This window comes from Ctenopharyngodon idella, chromosome 7 (assembly GCF_019924925.1).
Source record: "Ctenopharyngodon idella isolate HZGC_01 chromosome 7, HZGC01, whole genome shotgun sequence".
In the NCBI taxonomy this organism is placed as follows: Eukaryota; Metazoa; Chordata; class Actinopteri; order Cypriniformes; family Xenocyprididae; genus Ctenopharyngodon; species Ctenopharyngodon idella.
In genome coordinates, this window is record NC_067226.1 from 29,434,346 (window position 1) to 29,461,448 (window position 27,103).

General features: G+C 37.1%; 1 protein-coding gene across 1 annotated transcript in view; it reads left to right on the forward strand.

The window, feature by feature from the left end:
• Positions 1-20,757, forward strand: part of actn3b (actinin alpha 3b) — a 34,188-nt gene extending 13,431 nt beyond the window's left edge. Inside the window, exons 2-21 of the mRNA XM_051898379.1 lie at positions 1,537-1,651; positions 2,505-2,624; positions 3,477-3,563; positions 3,707-3,794; positions 4,682-4,760; positions 5,774-5,855; positions 7,154-7,239; positions 7,536-7,628; positions 8,367-8,597; positions 8,857-9,004; positions 9,324-9,474; positions 13,136-13,244; positions 13,409-13,549; positions 14,570-14,752; positions 14,916-15,050; positions 16,279-16,458; positions 17,003-17,149; positions 17,229-17,294; positions 18,053-18,211; positions 18,379-20,757. Coding sequence (XP_051754339.1) covers positions 1,537-1,651; positions 2,505-2,624; positions 3,477-3,563; positions 3,707-3,794; positions 4,682-4,760; positions 5,774-5,855; positions 7,154-7,239; positions 7,536-7,628; positions 8,367-8,597; positions 8,857-9,004; positions 9,324-9,474; positions 13,136-13,244; positions 13,409-13,549; positions 14,570-14,752; positions 14,916-15,050; positions 16,279-16,458; positions 17,003-17,149; positions 17,229-17,294; positions 18,053-18,211; positions 18,379-18,537 — 2,559 coding nt within the window. The 3' untranslated portion in view covers positions 18,538-20,757. The remainder of the gene's footprint in view (positions 1-1,536; positions 1,652-2,504; positions 2,625-3,476; positions 3,564-3,706; positions 3,795-4,681; positions 4,761-5,773; positions 5,856-7,153; positions 7,240-7,535; positions 7,629-8,366; positions 8,598-8,856; positions 9,005-9,323; positions 9,475-13,135; positions 13,245-13,408; positions 13,550-14,569; positions 14,753-14,915; positions 15,051-16,278; positions 16,459-17,002; positions 17,150-17,228; positions 17,295-18,052; positions 18,212-18,378) is intronic.
• The last annotated feature ends 6,346 nt before the right edge of the window (positions 20,758-27,103 follow it).

Sequence of the window (27,103 nt, forward strand, 5' to 3'; positions counted from 1 at the left end):
AAATGCAAGACACAGGTCAATGGAATGACAATAAGCGCAAGGTCTAGAGTTTTTTAAAAGTTTAACTTGAGCACCACATTTTTAGAAAGCCGTGTCATGCGCAAGACACTACAAAAGACGCAAGACTCAAATGCAAAGATCAAAAATGTCCGTCTAGCTCATATTTACATATAAAAACAATGGAAAAGCAATGCAGTGAAATTCAAAAATGCATTCTGCACTCTGAAAAGTAATTCAGGGGACCTGTTACCACAACTTAAATAAATGAATGATTGTGAGTTAAAAATTCTAATTTATTGTTTTAATTTAACCTTTTCCCCCGGTTTCAAGCTAGTCCTAGACTAAAATGCATGTTTGAGCTTTTTTAACTGAAAGAAACTTCCACTGACATATCTTAAAATATGTCAGTGCCATTTTTTTTGTCTCAAGATGCACACCAGTAATGTTTTTTTCTAGGACACGTTTATTGAAGTTACTTAAATGCCCTAATTGAACAAAGGCCTAATCCTAGCTTAGTCTAAGCCCTGTCTGTGAAACCGGGCCTTTAAGTTGCAAACATCATTTTGTAGATTTCTGTTGACATAATAATATTGATCATTACACTAACTTAATATAGTCTGCAATTTAAACTCAAATTTCTGTGTTAATTGGCTTTTTTTTTTTTACAAAAAATAAAATTAGTTTGTAGTAACTTAATGAAATTGTCTTGATAACTTCAGAAATCCTGCAGTGGATTTCTAGTTTCCAGCATGATTTGCATAGGACTGGATAAGGAGAGTAAATGTTGAAATTATTTGTTAATTTTTTGTTTTTTAGTGAAGAAAAAGACCCGATATTGTTTAATGCTGTAATGTTTAGCATTTAAAAGAGTTTCTGTAATATTGAAGTTTTTGTGGTTACCATTGTGCTCCTGAAGAGTAGATACATGAATGTAAACACTACATTGACTCTAAGCAATGGCTGCGCTAATGCCAGTGACAAGTAATATCTTACATGTTCATTAAATATACATGTTAAATAAGTTATGTTAGCATGTGCTATGATAACTGTTGATTTGAACTGAAATAGATAAGATTAATTGGTGACTTAATTTTTTGAGTAATCAACTTAAATTTGTGCTTATGTTACAAGTTCCTCTAACTCAATGTAGCTTGTTGGTTGAATGTAAATTCACTCAAAATTGTCATAACTACAAAAAAACAAAAAACAAAAAAATTGATGCAAACTGTTCCGTTACATTTTTTTAGTTGAGCCAACACATTATCTTTTAGAGTGTGTGTGAACGGCCTCTAAGACTCTTGCAAAGTTTTTTTCATCACAGATGTGTTTAAATCGGATGGATTTTAAACTACTTACTTCTCATGCTAGGTTTATCTTATGTTAAATAAAACTTTATTGAACATACTGTATCTAATAAAATTCTCAACACAAACCTGGTTTGTGCATGTGAAATGCACTGTATTTCAGTTTTTTTTTTTTTTTTTTTGTTATTGTGGATAAACATTCATTTATGATCTGTCTTTTTTCCTCTCTCAGACGTTCACAGCGTGGTGTAACTCTCATCTGCGTAAAGCGGGAACTCAGATCGAGAACATTGAAGAGGATTTCAGGAATGGACTCAAACTCATGCTGCTGCTCGAGGTCATTTCAGGTAATGACTTGATTTCTAGGATACACCTTGATTTTACTTATCTAATAAAGCAAATCTGAATTAGATACTGATATCCTATGCTGCAGTAAAGTTCACACACACGAGACAGACAGGCCTCAGTGGCGTCGTCATCATCTTAATCAGCTGTCATCTTGTACAGTCATATTTAAAAGGAGTTTGTGACTACAGACTAAAGTGCAATGAATACACAGTGCTCAAGAGCATAAATGGAACTCATGACTCATACTTATTTTATCCTTAGAGGAGTCATTAGGAAAGACAGCGACATGCGTGGTTAGTTTTCAACATATTGGAGACTCAAATGGTCTTTCACCACAGACGTGACGTCATGGATCAAATCACCTGCTGTCTGAACAAGAAATCAAATGAAATCCATTTACTTTCTTAATGCATATTCCTGGTCTTATATTAAGCAATTTATCAGTGCACGTTATTCCAAAGCAAAACAATGTGTTCATTACTCGCTCTGACTCTGAAAAGGATTTCTGATTGTAATCAAAATGGATATCATTTGACTTTAAAGGTGAAGCGTGCATTTTAAAATGTTAAAATACTGTCTACTATTCCAGTTTAATATGTAATGGAAGGCTGATTTTCTGAAGAGTATAAAACTGTCAATCTGTGGTGCTTTCAAAATATTGAGCTTTTTGACAATAAAAAATAAAGACACATAGGGCAGTAGGAGTGTTTGGGAAACCTATTTGGAAGCAGTCATTATTTTTGCAATTCTGTTTGGTTCCACTAGAGGTGCAGAAGTTGCGTTTCACTATCAAAATAACGATCTGTTTACACTGATAACTGATATTGGTCGGGTCTGATTTTTTTCCGGCAGGTGAGAGACTTCCCAAGCCTGACAAAGGAAAGATGCGTTTCCACAAGATCGCCAACGTTAACAAGGCTCTGGATTTCATCTGTAGCAAAGGAGTCAAACTGGTGTCCATCGGAGCTGAAGGTGGGAATATTATACTGTTTGTTCAATATGTCTGCCATCAAGACTTTTATATACTGACTAGGGCTGTCAATTTTATGAGTTAATTTAGTGTAGTTTGTACATGCTGCTTATGTTCAATGAAACAGAAATAAAGCAAATTGCGTACGATACAGTACAGTACGCAATTATTTCCACTCTTATCAAGTAAGGGTTCTGTTGGCGGTGGAAACACAAGCCAGATCAGGGTTTACCGTCCCGAATTGTACTGTACTGTACTGCCAGTACCGCTCAGTGGAAACAAGCCATTATTTTCATATGGGATCTTTTCTCAGAAAATGCACAACCATTCAAAGTTTTGGGGTCAGTAAGATTTTGATGTAGTTTGTGTAATTTATTCCTGTGATGAAAGCTGAATTTTCAGCATCATTACTACATTATTAGTGTCACATGATCCTTCAGAAATCACTCTAATATGCTGATTTGCTTCTCAATAAACATTTCTGATTATTACCAATGTTGAAAACCGTTGTGCTGCTTCATATTTCTGTGGAAACCATGATACATTTATTTTCAGGATTCTTTGATGAACAAAGAACAGTGTTTATTTGAGATAGAAATCTCTTGCAACATTATAAATGTCTTTACTGTCAGTTCTGTGCATCCTTGTGAAGTATCAGTCTTTCAAAGAAAATCTTACTGACCTCAAACTTTTGAAAGGTACTGTATATGAATAATTAATTTTATAGTTAATTAGTTAAATAATTAGATTACATTTAAATATTTAAAATTGATAGCCCTAATACTAAGTGTATATATGTAAACCTTCACAAAAAACAAGTAAATTTTACCTAAATTCTATCTCTTGCTCTGCAGAGATTGTTGATGGCAACGTGAAAATGACTCTTGGAATGATCTGGACCATCATTCTCCGTTTCGCTATCCAGGACATTTCTGTGGAGGGTACAAAAACACATTTGCATCGTGACAAAGACATTCACAAAACAACGTGACTGGTCATGTTACTAATTCAACACTCATTATCACTTCAGCAGAGTTTGTTCATATTATGCAAATGGTTTTCTGGTGTGTGTCTGTCTCCACAGAGACTTCTGCTAAAGAGGGTCTGCTGCTGTGGTGTCAGAGGAAGACCGCCCCCTACAGGAACGTCAACGTACAGAACTTCCACATCAGGTGAGAGTGACTGAAAGTCTCTCAGCATGACAGACACAGTCAAATCTCAGAGTGCTTACTTTATGTTGTCTTTGATCTATCAGAAACCTCTGGATATGACTGACACAATTCAACTCACATTTGTTTGCAAAACATTCTACATTGTAGTCATAGTGTTTTCAAATGTGATACCAAATACTATATTGCCAATATTTATAGCAGTACTATCTATTAATTGGAAAATATTTGTTCATTTTTGAAAGTCATCACCTACAATGTTTAATAGGCCTGATTTCTATTTTTATTATTTATTAACAACAATTACAAAACATTTCTTTAAGTTAAATTAAATTTAACAATTGTCACAAAAGCACATCACAAATAATATCACATTTAGCTTCATTGTTTGAGTGTTATTTTTAGTATCATTGTGATACTACTAGTTTTTATTAATATTCTGAATAAGTTTTTATTTTTTTCTGTTTTTTGATATTTTTAGTAGTTTTTTTTATATAAATATGTCTATATGGATTTTATTCATATTTATTTTTTGCTTTAGTTATTTTAGTACGTCAAGTTAAACTAAATGAAAATGAGAAATGTTGCCTTGGTTTAACTTTTTGTATATTTTATTTCAGTTACCGTTCATTTTATTTAAAGTAACGAAAAAATTTTTTTATGGTTTTGATTTTAGTGAACTATAATAACCCTGCATTATTTTGTTATTGGCATCACAATTATTTATTTATTTTCAGCTTATGATAAGCATAAGTTAACTAATGTTAATAAATGGACACCTATTGTAAAGTGTTATGGTTTGTATTTATTTTTTGAGGATCTGTTCTCTCAGAGGAACATCAGTATTGGCAGGTTTTCTCATGTTTTGTCTCTGCTGTTCCTCATGTTAGCTGGAAGGACGGCCTCGCTCTGTGCGCCCTCATCCACAGACACAGACCAGACCTCATCGACTACTCTAAACTCAGAAAGGTGCTGCTTTTGTGTTTTCTGACAGTCACTCGCTCTTTTTTGATCAGTTTGCCTTTAAATATTTCACATTTATTCTCTGTGGGGAGTTTCAAGTCATTTCAGCACACAGTATTTGTATTTTCACTGTCTAAACTCAAAAGGTTTATCCTTGAGCCTAAAGATGCACTAGTCGACCGGCCATAAATCAGAACTGGCCAGTTTCTGCTCCAAACATATAATCTGCACCTGGTTTTTAGTTTTATTTTGGCCGATCTCTATTCCAGACTTGCGCACAACTGCATTGCAATCATTTGCCAAAATGTTATTTGTGTGGAAATATTAAGAAGTCCCTTTATTGCTTTATTGCTGCTGTTCCATAAGCGCCACCTACTGTAGCATCTTTGTTTGGATCATGATTAAATTCAATGGTTGCCTATTTCAAATGGCAACAGATCGGAAAAAAATTGGCAACCGATATTGGAATCGGCCAATTTGCTTGTAAAAAAAAAATAAAAATAAAATAAGAATAATAAAATATCGGCAACTGGTATGACAAAACATGATCGGTGCATACTTGAGTCTAAAGTTCCACATCTGAGTTGTTTTTAGGCTATGACTTGAATGCTCAAATGTTTGATTCAAATGTCAAATTATTAATTATAAAACAGATAGTTCTGACACTAAAATCTGTCTGAGTCGTTCTCTTTATAAACATCTACGATTGTTCTACAGTCCATTTAGCTTGAACAGCTTAAAATAAGTAATGTGAATGAATTTTCAGATATTACTACAAGACAATTTTGTGATTTGTAACATTAAAAAAAACTTTTGCAAAAATCATGCAAGCTGAGTATAGGGCCCACAAATAGGGTAGAAAATAACACCTGAAACTCTTAAAAATTACAGTGTCTGTAATGCCTTTAAAAAAGACAAGGAGCAACAAAATTGACCATATTCATGGAAAGTGCAATAGAGCAGAATCATGGCATAAGTTTTCAGGGGGTCAATATTTGATTATTGTTGTTCCTCTGAAGGACGACCCTATTGGAAACCTGAACACTGCGTTTGAGGTGGCAGAGAAATACCTGGACATCCCGAAAATGCTTGACGCCGAAGGTGAGTGAAAGAGCACCTCAACACAACTCTGAAATCATACCTATTTTTATGAACTTAAACCTAAATTTTGTGTTAAATATCTTAAATGGTATAACAGAAATTCATTATTATAGGAGGTCTTAAATTTAGGGACTGAAAAACAGGAATCATGACACAGTCTAAAGTGATTATTAAACTTCAAAAGCCGTTGCTGTTGCATCGCAGTTTCAGAGCAGTTTGCAATCAATGAATATCACACATTTATTCCAAAGGATTGCATATCATCTACTGTTGATGATTATGTCAGTGTTTACTTTATGGATTTTATATTGTAACATGTTTAGCTGATCATTAGAGTGCATATTTTATCTCCCTCATTTTTATAAAGCAGCAGGATGTAGTAAAAGCACATGCATTTCACAAAAGTCCTGGTGCAATTTGGGCTTGTTTATAATTAAGAGTCCTGCATTAAGCATAAAATCTTTTTTGTTTGTTTGTTTGTTTATTATTGCTATTTTGGTTACACAATAAAATGTATCTGGCATTTAATTCAAAGTAAACTTGCGTGGCTTTTCTTTGGGCCGCCCAAAACAAAAGACTGTTTATTGCACTTGTTTAAATACATTGCCTGTATAGTTTAAACTTGCAGAAACCCTGTTTTGCGGTTGAATGTGTGCCCAGACTGTTTAATTAAGTAAAAAAATCTGAGATACTTAATTTATTTTGAGACTATATGGTTTTGTTCTATATGGGCCTACGGTATTCATTTTATTTGTGCAGGTATTAAGTCTTAAATCGATTTTAAAAACTCTGTAAATACCTTGTTAAAGAAGCCAATTAACATTCAGATATTAGTAGGAGAAGGAGATGCATGTAACACAAAATTAACTCCAGCCTTGCATTTAAAAGAGCCGATCATCTTTTTCATAGAGCTATTTACTCTAAGCACATTTGTGCTTAATCTGTTAGGTTTTTTTTTCTCAGTGGATGCGAGAGGTTCATATTTCATATTACAGGCATGAACTTTCTAATGGTCTATAGCTTGTCAAGATTAAATAAAGACTTAATAATTTATTTATAAAGTAAATAAAAGAAAAAAGAAATTGGACACTGGTGCTCCACCACATGTAAGTGAGTAATTAAAAATAAAAAATAAAAAAGTAAAATTTATGATGCCAATTGTGTGGTGTTTTATTGTGGTGATTCGAAATGCTATTGAAATGTAATCTTGACAGATTGTAGATTTTTCATAGACAACTGTTGCCCAAGATGACCGCAGACTTGAACTCAACTTGATTCTCTCTTACTTTTGTCCTCAGACATTGTTAACACCCCTAAACCTGATGAGAAAGCCATCATGACCTATGTGTCCTGCTTTTACCATGCTTTTGCTGGTGCCGAACAGGTAAAAGTCATCACAAATCAAATCATATTTAATTTGAATTCAATTTCTCAAACTAACGTCTATCATCATTACAGTGTAAGATGTACAAGCTGGGATCAGTTTGTGTAAATGATGAGGGAAATTGATTTCAGTAAAGCATTGAGCTTCTAGACACTCTCTAGCGTAACGCAGAGTAAATGAACGTGTAAATTAAAGTAAATGAAGTGAGGAGACTTGAATACAGGCGCATTAACTCCAAACAGAATTTGTTATGCCACTAAATGAGCTGCTGGTTTTCTCCATCTCTCTCTCTTCAGGCCGAGACGGCTGCTAACAGAATCTGTAAGGTTCTGGCTGTGAACCAGGAGAACGAAAGGCTGATGGAAGAGTACGAGAAACTGGCCAGTGAGGTGAGGAGATCTGCCTCTGTTTCTGAAACCTGTACACAACTGATTCCAATAGAGTGTTCCAAAAGTTCCAAAGTTCCAAAATTCCAAAGTTGAGTTAGAAGAGTTTAAGCGTGTGATTAAAAACTGTGAAAGCGACTAGTGAGTAGATGAGTTTTACTGGTCAAGCTTGATGATGTTTCAATTTTGGCAAACACCATATCTCATAAGGCAGCATAATTATGGGGTTATGCTGATTTAAAAAAAAAAAATATGAGACACGAAAAAACTACACTTCAATGCTTCTGCGTTCGCTTGCAAAAGTTTTGGGTTTCCCTGAGAAACTTTGCATTTGCTTGCAAATCTTTCACGTTCAAATGTTTTGTGTATGAATGCAAAGTTTCTCTGGTGAATGTAAAAGCATTCCAACCTCATTTTTTCATCACTATATGTCCACTTAGGGGCACCATAGATATATTGTACTGCCTCTAATTTATGCTGATAAGAAAAAATACTAAATGACAGTAATGAGAATCAGCATTGAGAATAAAGATCGTTTCCATAAAAAAAAAAAAGAAACTCGAAAGTAAAATTTTGTCTCTTAAGACAGCATTTTTATGCTGATCACTGTATCTCGTCAGGAGCTATTTAGGTGGCATCTCACTAGGGTTTGGAAAAGAGCCTAATCTCGTTGCTTCTAAACCTCCCAACATTGTCTCATGCCTAACATTCTCCGTCTAAGCCTCCTCCATCTCTCTCTAGTTGTTGGAATGGATCCGTCGTACCATCCCATGGCTGGAGAACCGCGTGGCGGAGCAGACCATGCGTGCCATGCAGCAGAAGCTGGAGGACTTCCGGGACTACAGGCGCGTCCACAAGCCTCCACGTGTTCAGGAGAAATGCCAGCTGGAGATCAACTTCAACACCCTGCAGACGAAACTCCGCTTGAGCAACCGCCCGGCATTCATGCCCTCCGAAGGGAAGATGGTGTCGGTAAGTCGTGAAACCCATTGCAAAAGTTAGGTTTCTTCTTCTGGCCCTAATTCTGACCCTTCTGAAAAGTATTTTCTGCATGCTACTCGAAGCATAGTCTCCTTAACCAGCAAACTGACTAAAAACTACTAGCATTTGACTTTATGAACAGCCACTTCCACTCCTTGGAAAATCGGCCAATCAAATCAAGTAAATTGATTGTCATTTGACTAATTGATCAAGGTACGATTTGAAACTAAGCAAGCGTGTGCTTTTGCAGGACATCGCTAACGCATGGAAAGGTCTAGAGCAGGTAGAGAAGGGTTATGAGGAATGGCTCCTCACCGAGATCCGTCGTCTGGAGAGACTCGATCATCTGGCGGAGAAGTTCAAGCAGAAATGCTCCCTGCATGAGTCCTGGACCACAGGTACACACACTCATTTTACACAAGGGTTTAAATGTAAAGCAAATTTAGGAGATCTATGATACCTGGAGAAAGCGATCCACGGAGATTCACAGTTAGTCACATGTGTCCGCAACTTTGACCAACAAAAGCGGCTTGGTTTGAAACTGACTTCAGTGTTAGCAGTGCTTCATACATGATTACACTATTGACACTAGACAATGGACTTTTTTGGCTGCAAAATTTCACTATTGTGACTGCATCTTTATAGCAAAACATGAACATTCAGGCATTTCAGAATGCGCAGCCATTGTGTTGCTGATTTATCATTCTCTGTTTGCAGGAAAGGAGCACCTGCTGTCTCAGAAGGACTATGAGACAGCCTCTCTGATGGAGATCAGGGCTCTCATGAGGAAGCATGAGGCGTTTGAGAGCGACCTGGCCGCCCACCAGGACAGAGTGGAGCAGATTGCAGCCATCGCTCAAGAGCTGAAGTAAGAAACAGAAAAAGTGTTAATAGGTGAATCTCACAAAACCTGTCAGAAAAATGTCTGAGTCATATTTCACCCCAAAATCAAAAGAATCAAATGAGTAATATGTTAAAATATATTAATATATTTTGCATAAAGACAAAGAAGACTGTTTTTTTCCATTATGACATTATGTTCATGATAGTGCTGTCAGAGATTAATTGCGATTAATTGAATCTAACATAAAAGTTTGTTTGCATAATATATATGTGTGTTTATATACAGGTGCATCTCAATAAATTAGAATATCATGAAAAAGTTTTATTTTTTTTTTTTCTGTAATTTAATTCAAAAAGTAAAACTTCTAGATTTATTAGATATAAAGTAAAATATTTCCAGACTTTTTTGTTTTCATTTTGATGATTACAGCTTGCTGCTCGTCAAAATAAAAAAATCAGTATCTCAAATTATTAGAATATTTAATTCTATTTAATTACCATTCTCAGGGTATAAATACTGGGTTTAGGTCAGTAATCCCAACAGCAGTCATGGGGAAGTCTGCTGACTTGACAGTTGTCCAGAAGACAATCATCAAGATCCTCTACTGTGAGGGTAAGCCACAGAGGGTCATTGCTGAAAGAGCATATTCATGGAAAGTTGACTGGAAGGAAAAAGTGTGGTAGGAAAAGGTGTACAAGTGAAAAGAAACGACCGCAAGCTTGAGAAGATTGTCAGGCGAAGCCGATTTAAGAACTTAGAAGAGCTTTAAAAGGAGTGGACTGAAGCTGGAGTCAGTGCATCAAGAGCCACCGCACACAGACGTCTTCAGGAAATGGGCTACAACTGTCACCACTTCTGAACCAAAGACAACGTCAGAAGCATCTTACCTGGGCTAAGGAGAAAAAGAACTGGACTGTTGCTCAGTGGTCCAAAGTCCTCTTTTCAGATGAAAGTAAATTTTACATTTCATTTGGAAATCAAGGTCCCAGAGTCTGGAGGAAGAGTGGAGAGGCACAGAAACCATGTTGCTTGAAGTCCAGTGTGAAGTTTCACATAGTCAGTGATGATTTGGGCTGCCATGTCATCTGCTGGTGTTGGTCCACTGTGTTTTCTGAAGTCCACAGTCAACGCAGCCATCTACCAGGAAATTTTAGAGCACTTCATGCTTCCTTCTGCTGACAAGCTTTATGGAGATGCTGATTTCATTTTCCAGCAGGATTTGGCACCTGCCCACACTGCCAAAGGTACCAAAAGCTGGTTCAATGACCATGGTGTTACTGTGCTTGATTGGCCAGCAAACTCACCAGACCTGAACCCCATAGAGAATCTATGGGTTATTGTCAAGAGGAAGATGAGACACCAGACCCAACAATGCAGATGAGCTGAAGGCCGCTATCAAAGCAACCTGGGCTTCCATTACACCTTAGCAGAGCCTGATTGCCTTCATGCCACGCCGCATTGATGCAGTAATTCATGCAAAAGGAGGCCCAACCAAGTATTGAGTGCATAGAAATGAAGATACTTTTCAGAAGCCTGACATTTCTGTTTAAAATATCCTTTTTTTTGACTGATCTAATTTATTGAGATAGTGAATTGGTGGGTTTTTGTTAAATGTGAGCTAAAATCATCACAATTAAAAGAACCAAAGACTTAAAGTACTTCAGTCTGTGTACATTGAATTTATTTAATACACGAGTTCCACAATTTGAGTTGAATTACTGAAATAAATGAACTTTTCCATGACATTCTAATTTATTGAGATGCACCTGTATTATTACATTTATTATTCCCCTTAACCCAAATCGTTTTGCTTTGGAACAAGTAATAGATTAATAAAACCAAAGATTGCCCGTTTGATATACCCCAAATGAATTATATTTTTAACCACTATCTACATAAGAGACAGCGGCAAATACCCGAATGACTGGCTGAGATGAAGCTGTTCTCTGCAGGTACATGAGCGCTGAACAGGCGCTGACGGCCTGGAGCTCACATCTGCGAAAGCTTTAAAACAAATGGTAAAATAGATGCTATGTTTATATATGAGTCACATTTTTTTAGGTCTAAATAACTACATTCTCACCTAAAAAACTCTTTAAACTACATATCGTGACATAAGAACAGTAATATTTAAAAAAATATGGTACATTTGCTCGACCGCCATGACAGTCGCCGTTGTGATGCAAACGGTTCCAGTGCTGATACTGGGAGAATAACGCACGGCTCTCAGCCAATCAGATTCGAGAACCAGAAAGAACTGTTGTATAAATATAATAATATACATACACACACATACATTATATTATGTAAACAAACATTTATGTTAGATGTGATTAATCGATTTGACAGCACTATGCTAATTAATTTTCAGTCCTAATTCTCATTACCATTATGCACAAAAATCTTTATATAATATACTAAAATATATCATTTAAATATAGTATATAGTATAGTATTTATATACATGATGGTAGTATTTGTTCTACTGCCTCGAATTTATGCTGATTTAAATGAAAAAATACTGAATGACATTAATGTCACAACCCAAAACATCTTAAAGGCACAGTATGTAATTTCCGCTAGAAGTCACATATTCAAAACAATAACAAAGGCGTAGCTTGATGACGCTGTGAAGGAGCTGGGAATGATGGGATTTGTCGTCTTCACCTCTACTGCCGATGGAAATCAATTCGACAGGACTCACAAGTCATGTTCATGTATAAGGTAATGAAATAGTTTTATAGCCGTTACATTTGATCACATGATTTTATTTAATTCTAATGTATTAGCCACAAGTAACTAATGTTTAATGCTAAATTACTACTCATACATGTCACTTTATCCGTCGAATTAAATAGTGGAGTAACGCAGCACAGTTTAAGTCTTCAAAACAATCATACTAAAAGTACATTTGAACGTACCCACAGCATTTGCAAAAAGGCTGACTTAACTATTTATGTATAACACATACTGTATTTAATTACACTGCCATAGACTTGTTCACCAGACTTGTTAAACAGTGTTAGGAAATGCCACACCGATATTGATCCTCATTTTATTTCTCCTCTTGTCCGAAATTCTTCTTGGGTCATTTGATTCACCCATATGTTTACGCTTCTTGGAGTTATCTTTGGCAACAGAACCTGCTGCAATCGATAATGAAAAATCGACTGTGCGAAACAACAACAGAGTGGCTTGCTAGACGCTACAACTACAACTTCTGCATTTTTTCATGAGACCCACTGTGTCGCCATGGTTTCTACGGAAGTAAAAGTGGAAACCGAGGATAACGTGGACATGACGCCATTGACATTCGATGCAATGAGGAGGGACGTTACACTGGTTAAAATTACGAATTTCTCTGGATTTAAACATTGTTGGAAACATTTGGAATAATGTAAGTACACAAGTCAACAAAATATATAGCACTGAGCTAGTGGCTTTTGGATACTTTAATGCAGAAATCCTACATATTGTATCTTTAATGGTCCTAAAACAAGCTTCAAATTCTTCATGCAAAATACAATTCTGGCTTTTTTTTGTTTTGTTTTTGAAGTGGAATGTGGCCTGGACATTTTCATGAGGTTTAATAATTAAACTATACATTTAAAACAACAACAGGTTTCATCCAGAGATGTCAATACAGCTTTCAAAGGTGCTCATATTTGTCTTTCTCTCTGATTAGTGAGTTAGACTATCATGATGCCGCTACAGTGAACGCTCGCTGCCAGGGCATCTGTGACCAGTGGGACAACTTGGGAACCCTCACCCAGAAGAGAAGGGACGCTCTAGAGGTGAACACACAAGTTACAAACCTGAAACAAACTCACTTCTATAACAGTGCGAAGCCAAATATTAGCCGCCCACTGTAAAGGCGCAACTGGAATACCAGTCAAATTATATTAATATTAAAGTTTTTTGCGAATTACTGAAGCGATGGTTTTCTTTCATCCTCCAGCGTGTAGAAAAACTTTGGGAGACTATTGATCAGCTGTACCTGGAGTTCGCCAAGAGGGCGGCGCCCTTCAACAACTGGATGGATGGAGCCATGGAGGATCTACAGGATATGTTCATTGTGCACAGCATTGAGGAAATCCAGGTTAGAAGCAAGAAGTTTTATGCAAAATTGATTTAAAATACTGTGCATAGAGGTGCAGGTTTAGAGATGATGTTTGCAATGCATTAAACTTCCATAATGATGATATCCAAGTGCAATAGAATTTTCAGCATGAAATAATGCCATAATATTTATCTCTGGCCATAATTACTTCAGCAGAATAAAAATGTCATTGCTTTTACGTTTTGATGGAAAAAAATTTCATCAAAACATTATTTCAGCGCCCACATTCACTGTAGTATTCACACTGACTGTGCACATAAGCTTTGCATTGCAGCTGCAAGTCAACTTTTGTTGCGGCATCTATTTTTATCACATGCAACGAGCTGAACTGAAGCAGAGAACACTGTAATGCACTGCAAACCTAATTATCAATACCATCTTGTGCAGTACAGGCTTTTATGAAGGGGACACAAACAGAACTTTCTATTCTCAATAGGCATTTTATTATTTATAGGGGTTATTAAATACTTAACAGTAACCCAGAAAACACTTCTTTCGAGGTAGCCTGACAAGACCGGTCTCCACGAGAATACAAGTTCTTTATGTTCTTAGAATTGAGAAACATCCACTGTCAGTATGAAAGCACAAGCCAATGTTGCTGTGCAATGCTCCAAAAGCACCAATGTTTATGCCAAAGTCCCTTTAAGGCAAGTCATTTCACTCAGCGGCCATCTTTGAAACGCCTCTCGGGCAGCTATTTCAGTCATGCAAGTACAGCTCATATCTCTCTGAATGGGAAAACATCAAATTCTCCAAAGCTGTTCACCAAGATTAAATTTCATATTTGCAATCACCAATGAAATCTGACAACAACTGTCTCATAATTTTGTTTCTAGACTTATTCCGCCAAAAGGTGCATTGCACTTTCTCCCATTCATATGAGTGCACCATATTTGTATATCTAAAGTCTTTGTTTATGCTCAACTGTAAGCAAGACATTTGCTGGTTATTGAACGGAGATCATATTTTAATGTTTTTAATCTCCCATTTGTCTTTCAGAGTCTGATCACAGCTCATGATCAGTTCAAGGCCACCCTGCCAGAAGCCGACAAGGAGCGCATGGCCATCATGGGCATCCAGAACGAGATCACAAAGATCGCTCAGACCTACGGCATCAAGCTGGTCGGAGTCAATCCATACACTGTCCTCAGCCCACAGGACATCACCAACAAATGGGATGCTGTGAGTACAGAGTACACATACACATGCATTGTTTTTAATGTAGAGCCAAAGTGCAGTACAGTGTTCTAGTTCAAAGCTCATGGTTGGTAGTTTACTTGATTCAGTGAGATACTGGACAGACTGTGTATGTCATTGTACGGTTCTGATCTGTCGCCCCCTGTAGGTGAAGCAGCTGGTTCCCCTTAGAGACCAGATGCTACAGGAGGAGGTTGCCAGGCAACAGGCCAATGAGAGACTGAGGCGTTCATTTGCTGCTCAGGCCAACATCATCGGACCCTGGATTCAGACCAAAATGGAGGTGGGCTTATTCAACAGGAAACTATGAGGTGTTGAGTGTGAAGAACAATATTTAAGGAAATGGCAAGTGTATGAGTGTTGGGAAGTAACTAAAGTAATGTGAACTGCAGCAATAATCAAACACACTCTCTCAAAAGTGTAATTCACTTGATTAGTTCAACGAAATTAGGGTTGCACAACTTCGGTCCTGGAGGGCCAGGTTCTGCAGAGTTTAGCTTCAACTCTAATCAAGCACACCTGAAAAAGCCAATCAATGTCTTCAGGATTACTAGTCTGTGTCCAAAATTGCCCCCTATACCCTTAAATAGGGCACTATTTGAGAGGACAGCCATTTGTAGTGGTGTCTGAAACCATAGTGGACGTTATCGAGTGCACTCATCCAATCCTATAATGCACCACAATAATGAGTGTACAACTGATGTACGCTCAACAGCTAGAAAATACCCATAATGCACTGTGAGAGTTGCGCGCCGTATAAATTCCCGCATCTTGCCAGAAGATGGCGCCCGCAGCTGAATCATCTATCCATCCATTTTCCAAACCGCTGGTCCAATGTGGCTACAGTGTAATATCATACAGGTATAAATTCATTTTTAATTGATTTACACTGTTTAATTAAAGTTTATACATGCTAGTTTCCATGACAGAGTTCATAATTACTTTTCATTACTACTGGAGCTGCCAGTCACTCCTTCAGGTGGACTATATTAGTGGGGTGTTGTAGGGAATAGTGAATGAGGCTACAGGGGGCGATTTTGAAACACAGCTCTAAAAAACTACAGGCAGGTGAGTTTTTGTCAGGGTTGGAGCTAAACTCTGCAGGACTTCGGCCCTCCAGGACTGAAATCACCCATCCCTAATATAAATGAACTGATTCATAGATTCATTTGAGTCTGTGTTCACCATTTTAGGTCTTTTTATAGAGAAAACTATGCTATCTCCCATCTTATAAATTGCAATAAGCTTTGTGTGTTATGTCTAATATGAAACAAAGTCTCAGCTTTTAAATTCTGTCAATGTGACATTAATATAAATATAAAAATATAAAATAACCACATTTATTTTAATTGCTTTACATTATGAATAGATTTTAGTTTTTAGCTTGGTTATGAAGCTACATGACACCATTTGCTGTTTCATTTTTTTCTTTACAGATTTTTGGGAGCTCTTCTAATTTAACATTTGTTAACTAGCTCTCTCTCTCTCTCTCTATCTGTTACTGTTATTAGGAGATCGGTCATGTGTCGGTGGATATCGCCGGCTCTCTGGAGGAACAGATGAATAATCTGAAGCAATATGAGCAGAACATCATTAACTACAAATCCAACATTGACAAACTGGAGGGAGATCACCAGCTCATTCAGGAGGCCCTCATCTTCGACAACAAACACACCAACTACACCATGGAGGTATTCTCTCACACACACACACACACACACGTACGTCTGAAATTGCATACTATATACTATAGAATGCTTAAAAAACAGTAAGCCAAAGGAGTAGTATGTCCGAATACATAGAATTAAAAAAACAGTAAGCAAAAAGTCCCCGGATGACCTAGTACTTCTGGTGAGATTCTGAAGTGCACATACGATAGACACTTTAATATCCCATGAGACCACAGGAGAGGATTTATGAATGCCAGTGAAGCAACGCAACTGATGCTGGTAGGTCCCATGATAACGACAACATGCCAAATGTATGTCTGAATATCATTCATACTACACACACTCATACTATTAAGAACATACTTTGTTAATGGTCGCAAAGTAAATTCAAATGTAGTACCTACTCAGACAGTATGCGATTTCGGATGCAGCGATAGGCTTCATTCAGAAGAACCATATCATCATTCATAGTACAAAGTTCACTTTACAAAGTTGCTTAAAATAAAACAGTTAAACAGAGCATAATATATAACACAGTCCCTTATTCCGTCATTCCCTCCTACAGCACATCCGTGTGGGATGGGAGCAGCTGCTCACCACCATCGCTCGCACCATCAACGAGGTGGAGAACCAGATCCTGACCCGCGATGCCAAGGGCATCAGCCAGGAGCAGCTCAACGAGTTCAGAGCCTCCTTCAACCACTTCGACAGGGTCAGTGAGATGACGCACATCACGATTCATATCTGAGCTTATAGAAGTGGATTCATTGTTTTTTTTTTTTTACTTGCAGAAGAGAAACGGCATGATGGACCCCGACGATTTCCGTGCATGTCTGATCTCTATGGGTTACGATCTGGTGAGTGAAAGGGAAGCTCGGCCCACTCACGTACAGCCACACCCCTTCACAAATTGCAAAAACAGTGTGACAAAAACTCTTTATCCTTACCAAACTACATGCACATATTATTCAAAATTTTGGGGTCAGTAAGGTTTTTAAAATGTTTTTGAAAGAAGTCTCTTCAGCTCACTAAGGCTGCATTTATTTGATCAAAAATACAGTAAAACAATAATATTGTAAAATATTGTTAACTTGTCCTTGCTGAATAAAAGTATTAATTTCTTTAAATATAAAATCTTACTTCAAAACAAGAATTTTTTCTTTTTCAAATGTTTTGCCATTTTTTGTATCATGTATTTCTACTACTATAATAACTGTAAAAAGACTGTAAAAATAACTATAATAATTCAAATTTAAATGTAACTATGAATAATAATAACAAATAATTTGATTAAATGTCTAAAAAAAAAAAAAAAAAGCCAGGCCTATCATACATTTGAATATTTCTTTATTTTGTTAAATTCTGATTAAAAAGTCAAAACAAATTATAATTAAACAAAAATTATTTTGCTGTCATTTTTAAACGCTTTTCTCTTTTTAGTTGAATATGATTTTGTAGCAAACCTCTCCATCACTAAAAAAATGTATGTTGATATTTTGCCCACCCCTACAAGGACTTTAATAGATGCTTTGCTAAACACCAATAATTGAGCAGCACAAAAGTAAATGTGTATTTTGAACCTCATTGGCTGTTTCCTGTGGTGGTGTCCTGTCAGGGTGAGGTGGAGTTCGCCCGCATCATGACCCTGGTGGACCCCAACAACACGGGCGTGGTCACCTTCCAGGCCTTCATCGACTTCATGACACGCGAGACCGCTGAAACCGACACTGCTGAACAGGTCATGGCCTCCTTCAAGATCCTGGCCTCCGACAAGGTGAGATCAAGTCGTGTTGCTTCTCTTTACAGCATTCTAAACACATCAGGGAGGATTCTAAATTAATTATGCCCATTGTTTATTTGCATTTTAGTTTCAATTTCTATACAAAATAGTGTGCAAAAACACTGCGCGTCGGTGTAAAAGTGTCTCTTCTTATCCTACAGCCCTACATCACTGTGGAAGAGCTTCGTCGTGAACTCCCACCCGAGCAGGCCGAGTACTGTATCAGCCGCATGACCAAGTACGTCGGCCCCGAAGGGGCACCTGGAGCCCTGGATTACATCTCCTTCTCCAGCGCCCTCTACGGAGAGAGCGATTTATAAATGCTCTTTCTTTTTCTTCTTCTTTCCTCTCATCTTTCTCTCTCCTCTCGTTGCCCAAATGTAGCTTTCAATTTGCGAGAGTTAATAATATCCCTCGTTTCCCCTCATAAATATTCTCTGTTATTCTGTCTACAGCCCACACTGCTAGCTTTAATGTCATGTATCTTACATCCACCCTATAAACAGAGGGATGTGTTTTTTAGTCTCGCCGTCACTCAAATTTATGTATAATTTGGAGGTCTCCAAAAACCCTCCCATATGCATCTCATATGAGTCAACATGGAATCAAAAATGGCCCTATTTACCTTTCTAATTCACGTTCATGGTCTTAGTACATGCCACACTAAAGAATGTCTTCATAATCTTTCATCAAAATATAACTTGCCTCTGAAACGACTTTGTTTCAGATGATGTCATCTAGGCCAGCAATTAATTGACAAATAGCTATTTAGCCATTTTTTAGGCTTGTAGGTAATGCACATAAATGCAGTCTTGCTAAAGTCTTGCCAATAGTCAATGCACACTCTGGATTTATTCTGGATATGAAACACTTTTCACCATCCTGATGGATAAAATCAAGTCTCGCCCTACATTATAAAAGTAAAATGGGTTGTGAATGCATTTCATGTTGACTTTAGCACACTAGGCCCAACCTTCCCTCTCTGTGCCTAAAAAAAAACCTTCCAACATGAAAAAAGATATATTAAAAAGTGTTTGTTGATGCTAATGAGCGCTTGTGAAGATGCATGCTGCGTTTATTCTACATACATTAATATGCGAAAGAGCCCCCCCTTCTTGTTAGGTCTGTACTGTATTTTTAAGACCCCAAAAAGCACTACTGCTGTCCAGTGTCTTCTTAATATGAAACTGTGAGAACAACTGAATAGTCTCTACACAGAACGTCGTGTCTCTCTGTATGTTGTGTTGTCATGTGTCACCCCTTAATATTGTTTATGATGCAAGTCTTCACTGATTGTGATGTTCAGAGGCAAATTCATAATTTGTTTTCTTTTATTTGGAGAGTATGTGCCAAATTATCAACCAAAGCCAGTAAATGAACTTAAAGATGTTATGGCAAAGTGTATGTGTTGTACTGAACGGAAAGGTTTCTGCTAGCCAAAGTGCTGAACTAGAACCAGGTTTGCCTTAAAAACACTGGAAAGACATTGAAATCCAGGGCCGTGCAAGATGGATTCATTACTAAATAAAAGCCTGGATATCGTTACAGTTAACCACCCCTCTGTCTGAATTTTAAGAGTCTTATATACACACACCTGTAATTTAAAGAGATAGACCACTCAAAAATAAAGTTCTGTCATCATTTACTCGCCCTCATGTCGTTCCAAACCTGTACGACATTTTGTATGTTTGGAGAAGGAAACCAGGGTCTGTCATGAAGTCCGTGCTACTCCAGGTTTTCTGATGATATATGTCAGCTTGTAAAAACAGGCATTAATATTAGTTTAAAGACCCGTTCACACCAAAAACGATAACTATATTAGCTTTCACACACCAACAGACGATAACGTTCTGCTTATTGTAAGCGCGCGCTGCCTTTATGTCTTCTGCCGCTTTAAATGCTCGCGCTCTTTTACGCCGGCTGGATTCTGATTGGCTGTCAATGTTTTTATTTTCATCAGCTGGAAAAATTCGTTCTGAAAAACAAAAATCCACTGATACCGTATCTCTGTGTCGTTGGCATTATAATTGTGGTGGGGATATTCTCATAGAAGTATAACGGTTATAGTTATAGCTGTCGTCCTTGGTGTGAAGGTGCCTCAAGACGAGAAGTAAGCCTTCTGTATATTCTGGTTTTAAACGCGAGTAAATGATGACGGTTTTTCGTTTTAGAGTGAACTATTCCTTTAAGAGCACAGTGTCGTAAATAGAAATGGTGTCCGGTTCTTTTGAAGGGAAGTTTTTGGAATGTTCTGGAAGTTTTGAAAGGAGATGGAAGGATTTAATGCCTTCATCCTCAGGCAGGCCTTGACGTTACTTAAGGATTTGGTTTAGTTTCTATTGGCGATATTCAAATAATTTCATTTACAGATGTTGTTTCTATCCATCATGATGTGATTTCTGGGTAAATGTAGACTTTCACTTCAAATCACTTCATTGTGATCATCTCTCTGTCTTCTATGGGTCTCCATCCACCTTTGCTTTTCAAACACACAGTATTAAAAGTAACCCCAGAATAAAACATCTCAAATTCTATCTGTATCATTTGTTGTCTGTCGTTAATTGTGTGTTTATCTCAGTTGTCTCCGGTAGGGGGAGCTTTAGGATGATGAACAAGTAGGTGAAAGCCTGGTTCTTCTCAACCGTCTTGATTGACGTTAGCGTTGGGTTTCGGGGATTTAAGCTTGAATTAAGCTCTGGAAGTTATTCACCTTGTCTTTTACATAAAGTAGACTGATTTATAGTTTTTGTTAGTAATAAAATTACTCCAACTACTACTCGCACTAATTATTATTATTATTATTATTTTTTTTTTACATTTCTAATCTTGACTAGGAAATTAGCCAATTTTGATCTCCAGATCAATACAATATTTGCATACACTATTTATTAATTTATCTACATCACGTTACATGATTTTGCATAGGCTAATTATTCACTAAGTCTTCGGTGACATCAAAGCAGGCACGCATATTCACCCCCACTTCAGATCTGTTTTTTCCAGATCAGCTGGTTTAATATTAACTAAAGATTAAGTGTAATAAATAATATGGTTCCCATTTTCTGATAAACCATATTATTTATTAACACTTAATATTTGATCAATTTTATCTGACCCATGCATATACCAGCATGCTCTGATTATTGATAAGATCAAAGCCTTTTAATAAGGGGCTGAAACTGAATCTTGATGTGCTTTGTGCAGTAGATAAAAGTCCATCTCAATTACAGGTCTAACTGAACTGGGAGGATCCTCACAGAGAAAGGTCAATATAAACAGAGTCAGAGTTAATTATACACCGCAGAAAATAATTTCCTTATCGGCAAAACAAAATCCTGTCCTGGCTCCAGTGATTTTTCACATCATGAACTGCTCCATTGTGTCAAAGAGCCCCCAATCCATTCAGCGTAGCTTTATGGTGCTTCAAGATCCATTGCTGAAATCAACCTGAGTTGAGAGGATTATTTCCATAGATGTGTGTGCCGCTAAAGTGGATGATGTGGGGTGTTTTCATAGATAAGCTGGTTTGAATGGCCCCGGCTGGATGTGAGTTGCGGTCGACACCAGACTGGCCTTCATTATGAAGATTGGCTGCTGGTCTTAATCTAGATTTACTTTTTCATCTCATTCGGGAATGGCATAAACGTTTTTATTGATGCAATGGGAATGCTAAGCTGCAATGTAAGCGAGTGTGTTTGGTACAAATCGTGCTGTGGCAGTAAAGGCAGATTGATATTACACTGCATAATGCAGGAGTGTGACTGTGTTGCTTCTCATACTGTTTCTGCAGTATGCATTCTCTGCAAAGTATCATTTGTATGCACTGAACAGCCAGATGATCTGCTTTTGCTGAAATGTGCATTACACAACCAGAGCACAATGCATGAAATAAGGATATTCTTTTTTCACAAATAGGTTTTGCTTTGATTCCTCCATCCTTGCATCATTTTTCTTGAGGAAAGGAAATGAGAAGCACATCCAAAATCTTGCACATTACATATTTAACATTGGCTGTGTTCAGAATACCATATTATTACCATTCTTTATATTGCTGCCATTATGTAGTATGCATACTGTATCCCACAATGCAGTGCACTCAATATGACCTTCCATTTTTAGTGTGAGGAATGAATTGGAAGAAATATGATTCACGAGTTTAAGAGATTAGATTGTAGAAAGTATTTTTACACAAAATGTAATAAAAAAATGGTGCATTTTTATATCCATGATGATAAATGGATGGCACCTGCTGAATTAAACATGCAATATAGTAAGTACACGGGACATCAATGTTTGAAATATTTATAAATGCATACTGTTTATTTAAAAAGCAAATGGCAGCAATTCATACTTCGCCAGCTGATTAATCACAGTATATTGACAATTGTTTTATATTAATTTTCTGAAATGCTACGTTTAAATATGCAAATGAAGCATGCACTGTAAAACCTAACAGTTGTTCTAACTAACCTTTTTAGTAAACTTTACTTAATGTCCAAGAATTTGTTAAACTTACTTAAAACAATTTAGTAATCTTTACTGTTTGCATGCTATGCTTTGTTACTCAGAAAACCCAAGTAAAAATTACTTGACTGGTTTGAGTACCATTTCATCAAGCAAAAAAAAAAAAAGAAAAAAAAAAGAAAAAAGGGCGGGGCAAAAGTTTTTTTTTAAAGGCGGGGCAATTCTTAATAGATTTTTCAATCATTTTCTCCACTTCTGCAGTTATCTTTCTTTAGTTGCATTCACTCATTTTCTTAAAGTGATCTTGAATTATCAATACAACTAAAACGTTTAGAGAACGTCACTTAAGTTGACCATAAATTCATGTTGATTTCCTAAAATTTCTTCTCACCATTTTAGTGATTAGCGTTTCCTTTGGTTGTGCACTTGGAACTTCACTTATATTATTATAGCTTTCTTCCAGTTGATTCCAATTGATTTCCAAACAGGGAAATTACAGTTATCTTGCACGGTTTCAAAGAAAGAGACGTATTAAATAGATCGCCTTTAAAAAGTGACGTAATTTGGCACTAAACCAATAACTAATTTAGACTTTGTGTAGAATTTTGGTTTATTAGATTATATCACTAACATATATATCATAAACACCATACTATTGTGAAACATGAAACTTTTAAGGGGGATGATTCTTCTCTAGTTGAGCCAGTGCCTTGCAATCAACCTTGCATCGCGTCACACACAGACATCAACACTCAGCATGCAAAACACAACAATAACAGTTACGTTTTTTTTTAATTAATAAGACCATTACAATTTTATTTGCTGTCATTGTTGGGGTAATACTGACACAAGACAGCAATTGTAAAATAAAGCCACAAACAGTAAAACAAAGCAATTACTTTATTTGTGCTGCAATGCACTCTGGGAGTACACTTTCTCAGATCACAGATAGAATTAAGTTGACAAAACTTAAATCGTTTAAGTAAGATCAAATTAATACAATTAAGTAAAGCTTACTTAATATGAATTAAGGCAACGAGTTTGCACAATTGAATTAAGTAAACTGAACAAATTTGTTTTTATGGTGCATATGCACTAATTTGCATAATTCTACAAAAAAGAAACCAGAACATTGAATAAAGCCAGTTTCAGAATTCTTGTTTCATTTTGTTGACACATTAGAGTCAACGTTTTTTTTGCATTGGGGATTTTGGATTTCTCTTTTTATCACTCTATAAATCAGAAACTTCTGTTAACAGCCACACATTTTCTTTATGATTTTAGGAATAAAATTTTATATAATTCAGGCGAATTATAAACTATGAAAAAAATATACAGTGGGTACGGAAAGTATTCAGACCCCCTTAAATTTTTCACTCTTTGTTATATTGTAGCCATTTGCTAAAATCATTTAAGTTCATTTTTTTTCCTCATTAATGTACACACAGCACCCCATATTGACAGAAAAACACAGAATTGTTGACATTTTTGCAGATTTATTAAAAAAGAAAAACTGAAATATCACATGGTCCTAAGTATTCAGACCTTTTGCTGTGACACTCATATATTTAACTCAGGTGCTGTCCATTTCTTCTGATCATCCTTGAGATGGTTCTACACCTTCATTTGAGTCCAGCTGTGTTTGATTATACTGATTGGACTTGATTAGGAAAGCCACACACCTGTCTATATAAGACCTTACAGCTCACAGTGCATGTCAGAGCAAATGAGAATCATGAGGTCAAATAACTGCCTGAAGAGCTCAGAGACAGAATTGTGGCAAGGCACAGATCTGGCCAAGGTTACAAAAAAATTTCTGCTGCACTTAAGGTTCCTAAGAGCACAGTGGCCTCCATAATCCTTAAATGGAAGACGTTTGGGACGACCAGAACCCTTCCTAGAGCTAGCCGTCCGGCCAAACTGAGCTATCGGGGGAGAAGAGCCTTGGTGAGAGAGGTAAAGAAGAACCCAAAGATCACTGTGGCTGAGCTCCAGAGATGCAGTCGGGAGATGGGAGAAAGTTGTAGAAAGTCAACCATCACTGCAGCCCTCCACCAGTCGGGGCTTTATGGCAGAGTGGCCCGACGGAAGCCTCTCCTCAGTGCAAGACACATGAAAGCCCGCATGGAGGACTCCAAGATGGTGAGAAATAAGATTCTCTGGTCTGATGAGACCAAGATAGAACTTTTTGGCCTGAATTCTAAGCGGTATGTGTGGAGAAAACCAGGCACTGCTCATCACTTGTCCAATAGAGTCCCAACAGTGAAGCATGGTGGTGGCAGCATCATGCTGTGGGGGTGTTTTTCAGCTGCAGGGACAGGACGACTGGTTGCAATCGAGGGAAAGATGAATGCGGCCAAGTACAGGGGTATCCTGGACGAAAACCTTCTCCAGAGTGCTCAGGACCTCAGACTGGGCCGAAGGTTTACCTTCCAACAAGACAATGACCCTAAGCACACAGCTAAAATAACGAAGAAGTGGCTTCACAACAACTCCGTGACTGTTCTTGAATGGCCCAGCCAGAGCCCTTACTTAAACCCAATTGAGCATCTCTGGAGAGACCTAAAAATGGCTGTCCACCAACGTTTACCATCCAACCTGACAGAACTGGAGAGGATCTGCAAGGAGGAATGGCAGAGGATCCCCAAATCCAGGTGTGAAAAACTTGATGCATCTTTCCCAAAAAGACTCATGGCTGTATTAGATCAAAAGGGTGCTTCTACTAAATACTGAGCAAAGGGTCTGAATACTTAGGACCATGTGATATTTCAGTTTTTCTTTTTTAATAAATCTGCAAAAATGTCAACAATTCTGTGTTTTTCTGTCAATGTGGGGTGCTGTGTGTACATTAATGAGGAAAAAAAAATTAACTTAAATGATTTTTGCAAATGGCTGCAATATAACAAAGAGTGAAAAATTTAAGGGGGTCTGAATACTTTCCGTACCCACTGTATAAAACTGTTTGGTTATAATAAACGCTACTGAAGTGGAGATTTATGGCTCCGTCCCAGAGAAAAAACTCACTGCCGTTAAAGATATGTAATGTAACTGACACAAGTGGAAATAGATAAAGTGTAATAAAATAAACAATTAAAGGGGTCATAAACTGAGAAATCAAGATCCTTGATCTTTTGACATTTAAGATGTCATTGTACTATAAAAGATCCTGTAAGTAACTCAAAACTTCCTCGTTAGTCTAAAAACAGCTTGAAACAAAGCCACATTATTACGTCATAGCGCACTGCGAGGAGGCGAGGAATGGGGAACGAGGAAGCTTCCTAAGGAGTCATGAGCGAGGATACACAGGTGTCTCCTTCCCTCGCATCCTAAGGGGGTGGAGTTGAGATGCGAGGAAAGGAAACAAGGACGCACAAATAAGAAATGAGAAGCACCCCCTAACGGCTAATATTGCCCACAACCCATCGTGTGTTGGACAAGGATTCAATTAGAACTACAAACACGAATCAAACGTGTTAAAAAACTACAAACATGGCGGATGTGCGAGTCCGACAGCTAAGTAGCATGGTTTAGATAAACAGGTTTGAGTGATTAATAATCAGTATCTAACCTGGTGAAAAGATATTTATTCAATGTTATCCACATTATATTTCACCTGCAACAGCATTGTGAATTTTTGTAACGATATGTTTGGTCATTAAATGCAAATTGCAACCACATGAGGTGAGTTCTCCGTATGAAAGCTCCACAACTGTCAGATCAACGTGCTGCTGCATTTCTCTCTGAAACTGTAGGAAATTAAATTAAATTGAATGTGGAGGATTTTAACTGTGACAAAATGATTGACAGGGCAGTTTAAATGGTGACAGGTTGCACGTAACTAAGCGACAGTGCGGTCCACTAAAGATGCAGTTATGAAGAAGTAGTATGTCTCAAAGCTTGCCTACTGTTCTGCTACACAAAAACAGTACATACTTTTAGGGCAAAGTATAGGTGAATTGGGACGCAGCATTAGTGTTCGAAAGAGAGGGTCAAAAACAGGATAGAAAATAGCCTATTACTTCTAAATTAGGATGTTTTTTGGTGTCAAAATCTTGATAACAGTATAAATGTAGTTCATGACCCCTTTAAAAGTGTATTTTTGATGTTTTCTTTCCACTAGTCTAAGAGAAGACATGTTATGGAAGGAAAAATTGCTTTAAAAAACAATGGTTTTCACCGAAAGACCCAGTTTGATCCATTTTGATTCAAAATTACAAGGTTGTCATGTTTGGTTTTGTTGGTGTTTATGTCTTTTATTTTGAAATTCTCATAGTCATGATTCCTGTTTCCTGTTTGTCATGGGTATCCCCTCATGTGTAATGTTCTGATTGGTTGTTCAGGTCATGTGTTTCTCTGTTCTGTTTTGTGATTGGTTTATTGTCTTGATTGTTCACAGGTGTTTCTTATTGCTCATTAGTCGTT